The sequence below is a fragment of the Chinchilla lanigera genome, unplaced genomic scaffold, assembly GCF_000276665.1.
Source record: "Chinchilla lanigera isolate Chin_1 unplaced genomic scaffold, ChiLan1.0 scaffold00040, whole genome shotgun sequence".
Lineage (NCBI taxonomy): Eukaryota > Metazoa > Chordata > Mammalia > Rodentia > Chinchillidae > Chinchilla > Chinchilla lanigera.
In genome coordinates this window covers 584,864-601,680 of record NW_004955441.1, presented here as the reverse complement: position 1 = coordinate 601,680, position 16,817 = coordinate 584,864, and the positions used below count along the sequence as shown (strand labels likewise).

Below are 16,817 nucleotides of genomic sequence, written 5' to 3'. Positions count from 1 at the left end.
TATTTTATGTACGTAAGTATCTGGGCAAATGTGGTGGCTACATCACAGTAGACATTTGTTAGTATTCAATAAACTGCACACTTAAAAAAAAATAAATAAACTGCACACTTAAAAATAAGTGTACTTTATTCATGTAAATTTTCCTTCAGTTAAGTTAAAAGAAGACTTTCAAGTGGGTAGAGCCTCTCAAGTGGGTGGCTCAAGGCTGTAAACCCAACTTGTCCTTTTCCTCCACAAATCAGCACATCTGAACTGGGAGCCGGCTGCAGTCCGTGCTAGCTTCTGTGCTGTGAGGTAAGGGTACAGTGACACAAGTCTCCTAAGATTTAGCCTGAAGGACAGATGTTAATGTAATTATCAAACAGGCAAATGTCATTGTTACAACGGTAATGCGTGTATCTCCTCCCACCTTCTCAGTGGATTTCATAAAGGGAAACAGTACAGTCCTCATTCAAAGGATGGGCATGACTGCTATAAAGCAAATTGTGGATGATCTATTCGAATGGAGGGTTCTGAATGGTGAAGAAGTCAATGTCATTTGCTGTGAGAAGGTGGAGCAGGAGGCGGCGCGTGGGATCATCCATTTGGTTTTGAAGAAGGGCTCAGAGTCCTGTAAGCTTTTTCTTCAATCCCTCGAGAAGTGGAACTATGCTCTATTTCAGGATCTGAGTGGACAAAGTAAGTATCAGTTCACATGGGGCTGGGGATTTAGCTCAGCGGCACAGCGCCTGCCTGGCAAGCGCAAGGTTGTGAGTTTGATTCCCGGTATTGGAAAAAAACAAAAAGAAACTTCACTTGCATGTGTTTCTCCAGATAGAATAAATCACAACAAGGATCCCTAATCTGGTGATATGGGTCCCTCTTCATACCACCTGGCAGTGGGCTTTGATTCATGCTTGACAGCAAAGCCAAATAACCCAGGGCCAGGGAACAAATGTCTTAGTAATGTCTCACTTCGAATTATCCTGGGCTACACCAGCCCTCAGGCTAACATTCTTTAGTGCACTGTGGGGAGTGGCCCAGCTGACTGCCTCCTTCTGGACCCAAGCACAGTGATAAAGGAGCCTGACTGACTCGGGCTCCTTGAGTCTGGGTCCACTCTTCATGAAATGGTAACTTAACTTTCATTACTTCAAACTAGTAAATTATGTCACAATAGATGAAGGCTTAATCTGTTGAAAGTTACCCCTAACCATCATTACCAGCCAATTCTTTCACTTGCCCTCGCCCAAACATAGGCTCCTCCCACTATCAATCAGCTGCTGTCAGAGCTGGGCGTGAAAAGCAGGTGAAAGCACAGAGAGGGGAAAGGGTTCGGAAGGAAAAGCAGGAACAGATATGCAGAGCCCTTTATGCCAGCTCAGAGCTGGGGAAGGGAGTTAAAGTCACAGTAGCAGCTTCCCCGCCTCTCCTCTCTTCCTACCTGACCTCCAGGCTGTGAGCAGATGCAGAACTGTGACCTCTCTCACATCGCTTCTTCTCTAACAGGTCTTTTTCAACAGATTCCAGAAGGAGACTTAGATGATTTGGCTCAGGATTTAAAGATCTTATACCATACTCCATCTTTTCTGAACTTCTATCCTCTGGGGGAAGATTTTGACATAATTTTTAATTTGAAAAGCATCTTCACAGAACCTGTCCTGTGGAGGAAGGACCAACACCACCGCCGTGTGGAGCAGCTGACCCTGAATGGCCTGCTGGAGACCCTGCAGAACCCCTGCATCATTGAAGGGGAATCCGGCAAAGGCAAGACCACCCTGCTGCAGAGAATCGCCATGCTCTGGGCCTCCGGGAAGTGCAGTACTCTGACCAAGTTCAGATTTGTCTTCTTTCTCCGTCTGAGCAGAGCCCAGGGCGGACTCTTCGAAACCCTATGTGATCAGCTGCTGGATGTACCCGACACGATCAGGAAACGGACCTTCATGGCCGTGTTGCTGAAGCTACGGCAGGGGGTTCTTTTTCTCCTGGATGGCTACAATGAATTCAAGCCCCAGAACTGTCCAGAAATTGACGCCCTGATAAAGGAAAACCACCGTTTCAAGAACATGGTCATTGTCACCACCACCACTGAGTGTCTGAGGCATATAAGGCAGTTTGGTGCCCAGACTGTGGAGGTGGGGGATATGACAGAGCACAGTGCCCAGGTTCTCATCCGAGAAGTGCTGATCAAGGAGCTTGCCGAAGGCCTGCTGCTCCAAATCCAGCACTCCAGGTCCTTGCGGAATCTGATGAAGACCCCTCTCTTTGTGATCATCACTTGTATAATCCAGATGGGCGAGGATGAGTTCCATGCTCAGACACAAACCACACTCTTCCGTACCTTCTATGATCTGCTGATACACAAAAATAAGCACAAACACAGGGGCGGGACTGCAGCGGACTTCTCCCGGAGCCTAGACCACTGTGGAGACCTGGCTCTAGAGGGTGTGTTCTCCCACAGGTTTGACTTTGAGCTGGACGATGTGTCCAGTGCAAACGAGGATGCCCTGGTGACAACTGGACTCCTCTGTAAACACACAGCTCAAAGGTTCAAGCCCAAGTATAAATTCTTTCACAACTCCTTCCAGGAGTACGTAGCAGGACGCAGGCTCAGTGGTTTATTGACGTCTCCTGAGCCAGAGGAGGTGGCCAAGGGGGATGCGTACTTGCAGAAGATGGTTTCCATTTCAGACATTACCTCCCTGTACAGCAACCTGCTGCTGTACACGTGCGGGTCATCGGCTGCAGCCACCAGGGTTGTTCTGAGGCACCTCGCAGGGGTGCATCAACATGGCAGCCTGCTAGGGCTGTCCGTTACCAGGAGGCCTCTCTGCAGGCAGGGGTCTATACAGAGCATGAACAACACCACCGACCAAGAGATTCTGAAAGCCATCAACATCAATTCCTTTGCAGAGTGCGGTATCAATTTATTCCAGGAGAGTGTATCCAAAGCAACCCTGAGCCAAGAATTTGAAACTTTCTTTCACGGTAAAAGTTTGTACATCAACTCAGAGAATATCCCCGATTACTTATTTGACTTCTTCGAACATTTGCCTAATTGTGCAAGTGCTCTGAACCTCGTTAAACTGGACTTCTATGGAGGGGCCTTGGCTTCACAGGACAAGGCTACTGCAGAGGAGGTCTCCGAAACCTACATTCCCAGCAGGGCTGTGTCTTTGTTCTTCAACTGGAAGCAGGAGTTCCAGACTCTGGAGGTCATACTCCGGGATTTCAGCAAGTTGAATAAGAAAGATGTCAAATACCTGGGAAAGATCTTCAGCTCTGCCGCAAGCCTCCGACTGTATATTAAGAGGTGTGCCGGTGTGGCCGGAACCCTCAGCTCGGTGCTCAGCACCTGTAAGAACATTTGCTCCCTTATGGTGGATGCCAGTCCTCTCACTGTAGAGGACGAGCAGCACATCACCTCCGTGACCAACCTGACAACTCTGAGTATTCATCACCTCCAGACTCAGCGCCCGCCAGGTACTATATACACCTGCAGGTTAAGCTCTATCCACATGGGCTGGGTACTGTGGAAATATTAGACAGCACAGGTTTGGTTTTAAAATTTCTAGCTGGGTGTGGTGGTGTACATCTGTAATCCCAGCACTTGGGGAGCTGAGGCAGGAGGATCACTGCAAGTTCGAGGCCAGCCTGGGCTACATAGTAAGTTCAAAGCTAGCCTGGACTACTAGTGAGAACTTGTCTCCAAAATTTCTTAATTAATTAATTAAAATCTCTAATAGTTTCTACCAGGTTTCAGGACTTGAGAGGTGGGAGGTCTCACCCAGGCTGGGCTCAAATTTGTGATCGGGCTGTATAAATCTCCCCAAATGCTGAGATTAGGGGCTGGGGATTTAGCTCAGCGGCAAAGCGCCTGCCTGGAAAGCGCAAGGTCGTGAGTTCGGTTCCCGGTACCGGACAAAAACCAAAAAAAAAAAAAAAAAAAAAAAAAAAAAAATGCTGAGATTATAGGTTTGCCCACCATGACTAGCTCAGATTTTTTTTTTTAATGTTTGTAATTTCCAGACCAATAGCGTCACTTTGAAAATGACTTGACATATAAAATTCACAACATGCAGGGGGCTTTTGCAAAAACAGATTTAGGTTAAAGAAAGGCAAATGAGCCGGGTGTGGTGGCACATGCCTGTAATCCTAGCACTCGGGAGGCTGAGGCAGGAGGATCTTTGTGAGTTCAAGCCCAGCCTGGGCTACAAAGTGAGCTCAAGGCCAGCCTGAACTGCATAGTGAGACCCTGTCTCAAAAAGACAAAAAAAGAGAAAGAAAAAGAAAGGCAAATGACCAGGCTAGAAATGTATATTCCTAAGAAATCACATAATCTCATTAACATTCCAAGGCTGTTTTTCAAATAAGGGAGGTATACTGACCAGCATTCCCATTGTTCGGACAAAATATCTGGTACTTGAAGGTTAGGGGAGGAAGGATTTATTGTGCTTTACAGTGTCAGAGGTTTCAGCCCATGGTCTACTGGTTCCAAGGTAGAAGGACCATGGTGGGAGGGCATGGTGGAGGAAACTGGTACATCTGCCAAATAGAGAGCAGGGAGAAATGCTAGAAAGGAAAGGGGTAGCGACCAGATGCTATCTCTGAGCTCACATTTCCCTGACACACTTCTTCCGAGAAGTCCCCATCTCCTTATATCCCATTCAGCTATAAACTCACCCATGCGTGAGTCCATTGAGGGGATTAGTGCCTTCTCACCAAATCACTTCTCCAAGTGTCTCCTAATCCAGTCAATTTGACAAGCAAGATTAAATAGCACAGGAGGAAACCTAGAGCTGTTCTTGAATGGCTTCTTTTTCTTAAAATTGTGTGTGTTGTATTTATCAATAACAAATGATAAACCTTACAAATTTACAGATTGGGGCTGGGGATAAAATAGCTCTGTAGTAGAATCCTTGACTACGATGTATGAGGTGTTGGATTTGATTCCCAGCACTGAAAAAAAAGGGGACAAAGGAAAAAACCCACAATTTCTACTTAGTATCAATATTTTTTCCAAGAAAAAATTCAACTGTTATTCTAACTGTAAATGGAAACTCAGATCAGAGTATGAAAGCTATCTAAGTGTTCACTAAAGAATGCAAAAGCTGTATACTTTGGATTCTTGTTGAACCAGTTTTGGTTATAGATAAAGGGTCTGAATGTTTTCTTCACTGTTTTTCAAAATTGAATCTGGGTGTGGTAGTATGCACCTGCAGTCCCAGCTGCTCAGGAGGCTACAGCAAGGGCTCGCTTGAACCCAGGAGTTCAAGCCTGGGAAACATAGTGACCCTATCTAGTGAATGAATGAATGAATGAATGAAGAATAAATGAATGAAAAAAGCCTTTAATATTAAAGGTCCTTTGAAAATGACTTGAGTGTAAGGCTACTGGTACTGTTAAGAGAGATACCTTTTTTAAGAGGAAAAATAACTTTATCTTCCATTTGAGCATATTTAATTAATGAGCAAGGCCAAGGACAAAGGTCTTTGGCATTAGATTTAGGTGCTTCTAGGAGGCCATCAAAAAATGACCTGTACTCATATTTTGGACATAGTTGTTCAGTCATTCAAGCAGCAATATTATCCATATCATGTTTCTAAAATGTTATGAAGACTTCCTTTATGGTCCAGAAGATGATCTATTGTGGTAAATGTTCCGTGCACGCTTGAAAAGGGTGTGTATTCTGCTGCTGTGCGTTGGGGTCAGTGTGGATCGGGTCACCTTGCTTTATAGCACTACTCAAATGTTCTCACACTTACTGGTTTTCTCACTGTCTATCAGTACGGACAACAGGGTATTATAGTCACTGGCTATCTGTGTATTTCTCTGGTTTTCTTCTCAGTTATGTTTTTTGAGTTCTTTATATAGTCTAGTTATGAATCATCTGTCAGAAGACTGACTAACAAAGATTTTCTCCCGGTTTTTCTTTTTCTTTTCTTTTTTTTTTGTCTTTTTTTGAGACAGGGTCTTGCTCTGCAGTTCAGGCTGGCCTTGAGCTCACTGTGTAGCCCAGGCTAGTCTCGAACTCACAACGATCCTCCTGCCTCAGCCTCCTGAGTGCTGGGATTATAGGCATGCGCCACCACGTCTGACTGCAGTTTTTCTCTTTGTATACTGTCTCTTCACTCTTCGACTGTTTCCTTTGCTGTATAGTAGCTTTTAAATTTGATATAATCCTGTCAACTCTTCCTATTATTTCCTGAGTAACTGGAGTCATAGTCAGAAATCACTGCCTTATACCAGTATCTTCAAACAATTCCCCTGTTTTTCTGTAGTAGTTGCAAAGTTTCAGGTGTTACATTAAGTCTTTGGTCCATGTTTTGTTTTGTTTTGTTTGAGACAGAGACTCATATGTAGTTCAGGCTGGCTTTGAACTCACTATGTAGACCACGGTGGCCTCAAGTGCACAGTGATCTTCCTGCCTCGGCCTCCCGAGTGCTGGATTGTAGGTGTGTGCCACCACACCCAGTCTATTGGTCCATTTTGAGTTGATTTTTGTAGAGGGTGAGAGATGGGGATCTAGTTTCAGTCTTCTACTGGTAGATGTAATTTCCCCAGCACCATTTGTCTTTTCAGTGTATGTTTTCAGCTCTTTTGTTGAGAATCGAATGGTTGTAGATGCACGGGTTCTTTATTCTATTCTATTGGTCTGTACACTTTAATGCCAACACCATGCTTGTTCATAGAATGGTGCCATAGTAATTTTTTTGTTTTGATTGTTTTGAGAGGTTTTGCTATGTACTTCAGACTGACCTTGAACTCACTGTGTAGCCTAGGCTGGGCTCAAACTCATGGTGATTGTCCTGCCTCCGCCTCCTGAGTGCTGGGAGTAAGATGTGTGCCACCACACCCAGTGTCCATAGTAATTTTGAAATTAGATATTGCAATGCCTCCGGCATAGTCCTTTTTGCTCAGGATTGCTTTGGCTATTCAAGATCTTTTGTGCTTCCATATAAATTTTAGTACTGTTTTTTTCTAGTTCTTTGAAGAATGTCTTTATTTTACTGTGCTCATGGCATCTCCCTTGTCGGGCAAGTATATCACTGGTATTTTGATGGTGACCGCATTAAATCAGTAATCATTTGCAGTAGTATGGTCATTTTATTTTTTTTGGTTTTTTTTTCTGGTATCAGGAATTGAACTCACGACCTTGTACAGGCAGGCGCTGTGCCGCTGAGCTAAATCCCCAGCCCTATGTATGGTCATTTTAATAATATTAACTCTCAATTCTCTCAATCCATGAATGTGGGTGATCCTTCCCTCCACTAGTGTCTTCAGTTTCTTTCTTCAGTGTTTTATAATTTCCACTACAGACCTCCTTTACCTCCTTGGCTAGGCTTATTCTTAGGTGTTTTATATTTTTTGAGCCTATTATGAATAGGATTGTGAGCTGGGCGTGGTGGCACATGCCTGCAATCCCAGTACTTGGGAGGCTGAGGCAGGAGAGTTGTTGCGAGTTCAAGACCAGCCTGGGCTACAAAGTGCACTCAAAGACCAGCCTGAACTGCACAGAGAGACCCTGTTTCAAAAAAGACAATAAATAAATAAAGAAAGAAAGAAAGAAAGAAAGAAAGAAAGAAAATGAATAAGATTGTGTCCCAGTTACTTTTCTCTCATTGCTGAGATAAAATACCTGATGCCCAAAATTAAGGAAGGAAAGGTTTATTTAGCTTATGGTTTGCTGAGGTTTCAGTCCATAAGCAGTTGGCTCCAAGGCAGGGTGGTGTGGCCGAGGAGCAACAGCTTATGGTGGTGGAAGACACAGCAAAAGCAACAAAGCAAAAAGAGGGGAGGAGCAAGCCTCTTTCCCTCACTTGTATTGCATAGAGGCTATCCACCCTAGGGTGGGTGTAACACTCACGCTGCCAATCCCAGCACTAGACAATGAGCCAATCACAAACTGTAGATTCAGCCACATCTGAAAAGCCCACCCCCCTGAAGGCATGAGGCTTGAGAGGGACATCCAGACACAAACCGTAACAGACTGTTCTCATGAGGTTTTCCTCAGCGAGTTCATTATTGGTGTGTAGGAAAAGTACCAATTTTTGTATACAATGAATACATGTGCGGATGAGCTGAACAGATAAACTTCTCAAAAGAAAAAGTACAAATGGCCAGTGTGAGGTGTGATATAAATATGATAAATTTTTAAATTTTAAAAATTATAGCCAGCCATAGTGGCACACACATGTAAAGCAGCACTCGGGAGGTTGAGGCGGGAGGATCACTGCGGGTTTGAGGCCGGGCTGGCCTACATAAGCAAGTTCAAGACCAGTCAGAACTATAAAGCAGGGCCGGGAATATAGCTCAGTGGAATCCCGCCTGCCTGGCAAGCACAAGGTCCCGAGTTCGATTCCTGAACCAAAAAAAAAAAAAAGCCAAAACTATAAAGACACTATCTTAAAAAAAAAAAAAAAGACTGTAAAAGACATGTTAACATTAATTACCCTCAAAATAAATACCTCTTCACCTCAAACACATTTCTCCAGTTGTTCTTGTCACTTTCTGAAGCGACCTGGAAGTCCTCCTTGTTACTGTGTTTGGTTAAACTGTGATGGCGGCCTCGATGTGCCGAACTGACTTAAAGCATTTACCTTTCATGGTCACTTTCACTTTGGAGAGGAGCCTGAAGTTGTGTGGTTCCAGAGATGGTGAACAGTGACGTGTGCGCCAGCCTGCCTTTCTGTCGATGGCACACAGCAGCAGCATTCGTTATATTTTTCAGCACGCTTCATACAGACACAAAAGAGGACTTTCAGAACTGCTTCGTGCTGGTGGATGAGAGTGAAAGACTACTTCTGAGAGTGGCAACAATGGGATAGCTGCGCTGGCCATAGTGGCGCACGCCTGTAATCACAGCACTTGGGAGGCTGGGGCAGGAGGATCGCAATGAGTTGGAAGCCAGCCAAGGCTACATAGTGAGTCCAAGTCCAGCTTGAACTACACAGCGAGTAATTCTCAAACAAAACAAAACAAAACAAAACAAAACAACAACAACAACGGGATAATTATGTTCAGAGTGAGTGGGAGGATTTTGATGGGGATTAATGACAAGGTAGCTTTTACTGTAATACATTTTTAAATTTTTCTTTTTTTGGTACCGGGAATCAAACTCAGGGCTATATCTCCAGCCCAAACTTTTAAGATTTAATTACTTATCACATATTTCAATCACCCCTTGTAAATACATGAAAAAAATGCTCATCTTTAGCTATCAGGGAAATGCAAATCAAGAGTACACTGAGATTCCTTCTCCTCCTAAATGGCTATCCTTAAGAAAACAAGCAATAGTTGGGGATATAGCTCAGTGGCACAGCACCTGCCTTAGCAGAAAGAGTGAGTTCAATTCCCAGTACTGAAAGAGAGAGAGAGAGAGAGAGAGAGAGAGAGAGAGAGAGAGAGAGAGATAGAGAGAGAGAGAGAGAGAGAAACAAGCAATAAAAAAATAACAAATGCAGGGTGGGGGAAAACAACCCTTATACACTGTTGATGGGAATGTAAATTAGTAGAGCTACTATGGAAATCAGAACCAAGGTTTCTCAAAAACTAAAAATAGAATTATCATGTGGGCCTGTCATACCCTTCCTTAGTACATACCCAAAGCAATCAAAATCAGCATAATACAGAGACACCTGCATATCCACGTTTATTGTGGCACTATTCACAGTGGCCAAGTATGGAATACCAGTCAAGAGATGAATGGCTAAAAAATATATATGTCTGTGTGTGTGTGTGTATGTATATATATATATATATATATATAAAATGAAGTACTATTCCACTGTAAAAAAGAATGAAATCATGTCATTTTGTCATTTTCAGGGAAATGGATGGAATTCAACACTACCATGTTAAGCAAAATAAGCCACATTCAGAAAGACAAGGGTCACATTTTTCTTTCATTTCTGAAATCTTGAAAAAAGATGACATGCAAGCAGCAGGGGGATTCCTTGAGAAGGGTCAGGGGTGCTTGGGCAGGGAGGCAGGGGAAAGAGGTGGCAGCCAGGAGCAGGTGTGTCAAAGCGTGTCATATGCATGCATGGAAATGTCGCAAAGCAACCTCTTTGTACAAGGAATATGCACTAATAATTACAATAAAAAATACAATATGTTAGATTTTTGAAGAGAAAAGAACTGCCAGACCTGTTCATGATTTGCATCACTTTACATTACCAGCAGCGGCAGATGAGAATTTTAGTTGTTCTGCGTTGTTACTAGCATTTAGTATTAGCTATGTGTTTATAGTTTAGTCATTTTATAATAAGGAAAAAAACCCTCCAAATACCAAGTGCTAACAAGGATTTGAAGCAACTAGAATTCTGTGTATAGCAGTATCTCATTAGCCTAAATTAGCATTTCCCTAGTGGCTGATAAAAGTTGAAAATTTGCAGGTGCATTGGCACACAGGCGTCTGCAATCTCAGGTACAGTTCTGCGGAGGCTGAGGGAGGAGGGTTGCAAGTGGCAGGCCAGCCTGGGCCACTTAGCAATTCCTTGTCTCAAAAATTTAAGAAAAAAAAAATTAAGGGCTGTGGATGTCAATCCTCAGCACCGGGCCGGGGATATGGCTCAGCAGCACAAGTGCCTGCCTGGCAATTGCAAGGTCCTGAGTTTGAGTCCTGGTACCAAAAAAAAAAAAAAAAAAAAAAAAAATCCCCAGCACCACTGCCAAGAAAAGGTGGGGGTGAGGGGCGGGGGATGGGTGCTGTGGAATTAGCACCCCTGAGTTCAATCCCATTAATGGGAAAAAAGGACTTTTCATGTGCTCACTCAACAACCATACCGCCTCCTGGGTGAAGAGTCTGTGCAAGTCTTTCACCCACACTATAACCAGGTTATTTCTCTTTCTAATGATAGGTTTTGAGAGTTCTTTATGTATTCTGGATGCAAGTCCTTGGTCAGACAAGTGATTTGAAAATACTTTCTCCCAGTGAGCAGCTAGTTTTAACAGCACCTTTCATACAGCAAAAAGTTTAAATTTCATTGACGTTCAATGGATCCATTTTCCTTTATGCATCATGCTTTTGGTCTCATGTCTAAAACCTTGTTGCCTAACCCCAGGTCATCAAACTTGTCTCTGATTTTTAAAAGTTTTCTGTTTTTATAGTAGGTCTATGAAGCATTTGGAGTTAATGTTGTTCAAGGTGCGAATTTTAGGTTGAGGTTGATTTTCTTGGACAAGGATTTCCAGTTATCCTATGTACTGGAGTGACTGCTGTGTCTTGTTCGAGCTGCCTCTGCACCTCAGCTCCACTCAGCCAGCTGTTCTTTTGTGGGTGTTTCCTGGACTCTGTTCTCTTATTGCTCTATCACTTGCCACTGCCACCTCGTCTTACCTCTATACTAAGCCATAAAATTGGGTAGTGTTATTTTTCCAACTCAACTCTTTTGCGAAGTTTTTTTTCTTATATTCAAGTTCCCTTGCCTTTTCACATAAATTCTCAAATCACACTGTTTATGTCTTCAAAAACTTCTATTTAAATTGCTAGCTGGGCGTGGTGGTGCACACCTGTAATCCCAGCACTCGGGAGGCTGAGGCAGGAGAATCGTTGTGAGTTCGAGACCAGCCTGGGCTACAAAGTGAGCTCAAGCCTGGCCTGAACTGCATAGTGAGACCCTGTCTCAAAAAGACCAAAATAATAATAATAATAATAATAATTAATTACTGAGAAATTAATGTCTTTATAGATCGAGTTTTCCAAGCCATGAGCGTAGTTTCTTTTCCCATTTCCTTAGACTGTGTTTTGATTTCCTTTATCATCATTTTGTAGTTTTCAGATACAGATCCCGGATATATTTTGTTAAATTTTTTATGAAACTCTGTTGAAACAGAGTTTTGCTAAATTATGAAATTGCCCAGGCTGGTCTCAAACTTGTAATCCTCCTGCCTTAGTGTCTCAGAGTATGGGAATTACAGGCATGTGCTATCACAACTTGCCCATTTTGTTAGATTTATACTCAACTTTTTCATTCTTTTGGAGCTATTCATTCATTTATTTATTTATTTACTTATTTATTTCTGAGACAGGATCTCACTATGTAGTTCAGGCTGGCCTTGATCTTCTTAATGTAGGCCAGGAGGGCCTTGAACTGATGGCAATCCTCCTGCCTCAGCCACCCAAGTGCTGGGATTACAGGCATGGATCCCCAGTGCCCAGCTGCAGCTAGTTTAAATGGTATTAAAATTTTGTTTTGGTTTCCAGTTTATTGCTAGAATGTAGAGCTACAACTGTGTTTGGTGTTTTGCCATATTTTTGCACCTTTGCTAAACACACTTATTAGTTCTAGGAGGTGTTTGTTTTTATAGATTCTTTAAAATTTTAATCATAGACAATATGTCATCTCCAAAAAAATAGTTTTATTCTTTTCTACTTGGTGTCTCTTTTATTTCAATTTGGTGTCTCTTTTATTTCTATTTGATGTCTCTTTTCTATTTAGTGTCTATTTCTATTTGGTGTCTCTTTTATTTCAATTTATCTATCTATTCAAAACTATTTTCTTCAGTGTCTATTTTCTATTTGGTGTCTAATTTCTATTTGGTGTCTCTTTTATTTCAGTGTCCTGTGTTATTGAATCTACTGGGTTCACAAGCCGAGGACTGGCTACCCACCAGCCAATGCCCTTGCCTTGCCCTTGTCGTTCCTGACTTGTTTCTGATCTTAGGGAGGAAGCATTCAGACTGTCACCGAGGGGCTGGGGATTTAGCTCAGTGGCACAGCACCTGCCTGGCAAGCACAAGGTTGTGAGTTTGATTCCTGGTACCTGAAGAAAAAAAAAAAAAAAAACAAAACAGTCTGTCACCGATAAGGATGATGGCAACTGTAGTTTTCTATAGATGCCCCTTATTAGGTTGGAGAAGTTTCCTTCCCATGTAGTTTTTCTCCTTTAGACTATTAATATAGTTAGACTGATTTCCAAGTATTGAACTAGCCCTGTATCCTTGCAGTACAAAGCCCACTTCCTGGTGATGTAATAATAGCATTTTCATATATGACCAAATTCCATTTGCTAATTTGTTGAGGAGTTTTGCTTCTTTTTATGAATGATGTTGGTCTGAAGTTTTATTTTCTTGTAGTGTCTCTCTCTGGGTCTCATCTCAAGTTAATGATGGCTGCATAAAGTGGTTTGGGGAGTGTTGCTTCTGCTTCTATTTTCTGGAACAGACTGTATAGAGATGGTGCTGTTTCTTCGTTAAATGTTTGGTAGGATTTGCAAATAAAAATACCTGTGATTGTAGGCTTATTTTTTTGGAAAAATTTAAATTACAAATTTTTAATAGTTATAAGACTCCAAGTTATCAGTTTCATCTTAGGTGAGTTTTGGTAGTTTGTAGTTTTTGAGAAATTGGACCATTTCAAATAAGATGTCAAATTTATTCATGTAAGTTTGTTCCATTATTTTCTAGTTGTTCTTTGATGTCTTCAGTGTCCATCGTGATAACTTGCCTTTCATTTCTGATATTAATAATTTGTGTATCTTTTTTACTTTGTCATTCTTGCTAGAAAATTATCAATTTTATTGCTCTTTCCAAAGATCTAACTTTTTGTTTCATTGCTTTCTATTACTTGTTTGTAACTTTATTGATTTTTTTTTTTTAATTTTTATTATTATTATTTTTTTTGGTTTTTCTCCGGTACCGGGAACTGAACTCACAACTTTGTGCTTGCCAGGCAGGCACTTTGCTGCTGAGCTAAATCCCCAGCCCCTATTTTGATATTTTATTATTATTATTTCCTTCCTTTCCCTTGCACTGGATTTATTTTACTCTCCTTTCTGTAGTCTCTTATGTATTAAGCTCAGGGTATAAACTTGAGACCTTCCCTCACTTTCATCACAAGTATTCAATGCTATAAATCTCCCTATAAGGGCTTTGTTACCTTACTATCCTTATATTTATCTTTATTTCTGTACTTTCAAGGCATAGTATAATTCCTAGAATTCCTCTTTGACTCATGATTATTTAGAGGCATGCAGTTATTTCATAATGTGTAGATTTCTCTGTTATTTCACCCACACTATAACCAGGTTATTTCTTTTTTTTTTTTTTTTTTTGTTGTTGTTGAAGACCCTGTCTCAAAAAAAAAAATAAAATGGAATTTTGTTTGTGGACTCTGCTTATAGCTAGTCCTGTACATATTCTTGATTTAAAAATACATTTTTGTTGTCCAGCATGGTAGCGCACACCTGTAATCCCAGCATCCAGGAAGCTAAGACCAGAGGATCCTCATGAGTTCAAGGCCAATCTGTGCTACATAGTGAATTCAAGGCCCGCTTGAACAACATGATGAGACCCTGTCTCAAAAAACCAAAACTGAATTAAAATTTGAGATACATTTTTGTGTCAGTTTCATTAGCATTACTGTTCATGGTGATAACTGCAATCTTCGGATTGGCAACAGAAATGATACTAACACTGAACGACATAGTAATAAGTAGCAGTTGTGTCAGTTCTGCACAATCTAAGCTTTTTCCTTTTGGCAGGTGGTCTGACTGATGGCTTGGGTAACTTGAAGAACCTTATGAAGCTGATACTGAGTGACATTGAGATGAATGAAGAAGATGCTATAAAATTAGGTCAGATTTTTGTTTTCTGTAATGTTGTTATTCATATAAGTGTGATATTAAGAATAGTTAAAGAGTCCTATATTAGTCACCTTTCTGTTGCTGGCACAAAATACTTGACACCTGCAGTTTAAAGGAGAGGTTTAAAGCCAGCATGGTGGCCGACACATATAATCTAGCCCTCAGGGAGGCTGAGGCAGGAGGATCACTGTGAGTTCGAGAGTTCGAAGCCAGCCTTGGCTACATAGTGAGTTCAGCCTGCACTACATAGTGAGATCCTATCTGGAAAAAAAAAAAAGGAACAGGTTTATTTTGGTTCACGGTTTCAAAAGTTTCAGGCCACGGCCTGCTGGCTCCAAGGCAAATCGTCATGATGAAGGTGCAACAGAGCAGAGCTGCCCACATCGTGGCAGTCAGGAAGCAGAGAGCGAAGCGGGCGCCAGAGAGGAAGTGGCCAGGGACCAGTTACTGTCTGCGCACCCCCATCAAGACACGCCCAGAAGTGTGCTTTATTACTCTCACAAGCATCTCTCAAGCCAACAGCCTGCCCATCAGGATTAACGCTCACAGAACCTTCAGTGCTGGCAGCTACACACGGGCAAGGCTGTTGAACTGACGCACTTGTGACTACAGGAGTGTCCATGGACACCGGCTTCCCACTCCCATTACAATTATTGGTAACATTTTACTCAAATTGTACATCATCAGACTGTATCCTTTTTAGAGGAGAAAAGGAACAGGATATATTTTAAACTTTTCTTTCTGTGGCTGACTGACTGTGATTGTATTTAACACACTGAAACAATATAAAAAGTTTATACTGTGATTTCAAGGTTAAGTAAAACTTCATGAATGAAATATGATTCAGAAAAGAAGGTGGCATCCAGGAAAATCTCAGGAACATAGCAGAACACATGGCTTGTCACAGAGATCCGGACCCACCAGGACAGGGAGGATTCCTGGGAAGCATTTTCCCCAGCGTCTCTGCTTCTCCCTGCTAGCGCATTCCTCCCTGCCTTCCTCCTTCCCTCCCTCCCTCCCTCCCTTCCTTCCTTCCTTCCTTCCTTCCTTCCTTCCTTCCTTCCTTCCTTCCTTCCTCTTTCTTTTTCTCTCTGCTTGAAACCTCAATATAATGCTTCTCTTCCTTTAGCCTTCTTAAATTCTGCTTCCTGCCAAAAACCAAATGTATTCTTTAATTAAAACATGTTTAGGGGCTGGGGATTTAGCTCAGCGGCAAAAGCGCCTGCCTGGCAAGCGCAAGGTCATGAGTTCGGTTCCCGGTACCGGAGGAAAAAAACAAAAACAAAAAACAAACATGTTTGAAGCTGGGTGTGGTGGTGCATGCCTATAGTCCCAGCACTCGGGAGGCTGACGCAGGAGGATTGTTGTGAGTTGAAGCCAGTTTAGGCTACAAAGTGAGCTCAAGGCCAGCCTGAACTATATAGTAAGACCCTGTCTCAAAAAGACAAAAACAAAACAAAACACCATGGTTGAACTCTTTTCCCTTATATAGTCCCCAAGAAAATAATCACACTAATTCAGCATTCAATAAACTATGAATTAAACAGAATAGCAGAGCTGGAAGGAACCTGAGAACATCTACTTCATTCATTCATGTATAGAACATCCACTGTGACCTGGATTGGTTTATTAGCTTGCCTAGGATCTCACCAATTGGTAGAAAAAAGTCAGAAGTAGGTCCCTAGGACAGTCTCATTCTGCTACTAAGAAATCAAATCTTAACCTAAATAAACTAGTCTATTTATAGTGACAATACTTTGCTATGTATTAAAGAATTATTGCACAATAGCTTATGCACTACCCTTGACACTTTCCCATACTTTAGCTCATTGAATCCTCGGAACAGTGCAGGTATGTGAGGCCACAGCTAAAAGGCTGAATAACTTGCCCAAGTGTACACAACGACTAAATGGTGAACCTAGAAGCCAGAATGACTACAGAGCTCAGGCTCACAGCTCGAACCTGTATGCAGTCCTGTAGCAGTGAATATTAGCTGTTGGTTTACCATACTGACGGCACTATGCTCTAAACATCACATACATTATTTGCAACTTTTCCAAAGCTCTGCAAGGTTGGTATTATTAAAACTGTAAAAGCTTCAGGTATAGCATAGTGGTATTCACCTAGCATGTATGTGACCCTGTGTTTGATCCCCTGCACTGCAGAACAGAACAACCACCCACGTATGTCTATGAGTCCCATCAACACTAGAAATATATATATATATATATATATATATATATATATATA

The 16,817-nt window shown here is 42.0% G+C and overlaps 1 protein-coding gene across 6 annotated transcripts in view; it reads left to right on the top strand.

The window, feature by feature from the left end:
• Positions 1-16,817, top strand: part of Nlrc4 (NLR family, CARD domain containing 4) — a 36,677-nt gene that overhangs the window by 5,849 nt on the left and 14,011 nt on the right. For 3 of the 6 annotated variants that reach the window (XM_013517597.1, XM_013517596.1, XM_005390839.2), the window contains 3 exons: positions 418-678; positions 1,489-3,462; positions 14,466-14,558. In XM_013517597.1, coding sequence (XP_013373051.1) covers positions 418-678; positions 1,489-3,462; positions 14,466-14,558 — 2,328 coding nt within the window. Of the gene's footprint in view, positions 1-417; positions 679-1,488; positions 3,463-14,465; positions 14,559-16,817 lie in introns of those variants that run through there. The other 3 variants (XM_013517599.1, XM_013517600.1, XM_013517598.1) reach the window with 3 other exon arrangements.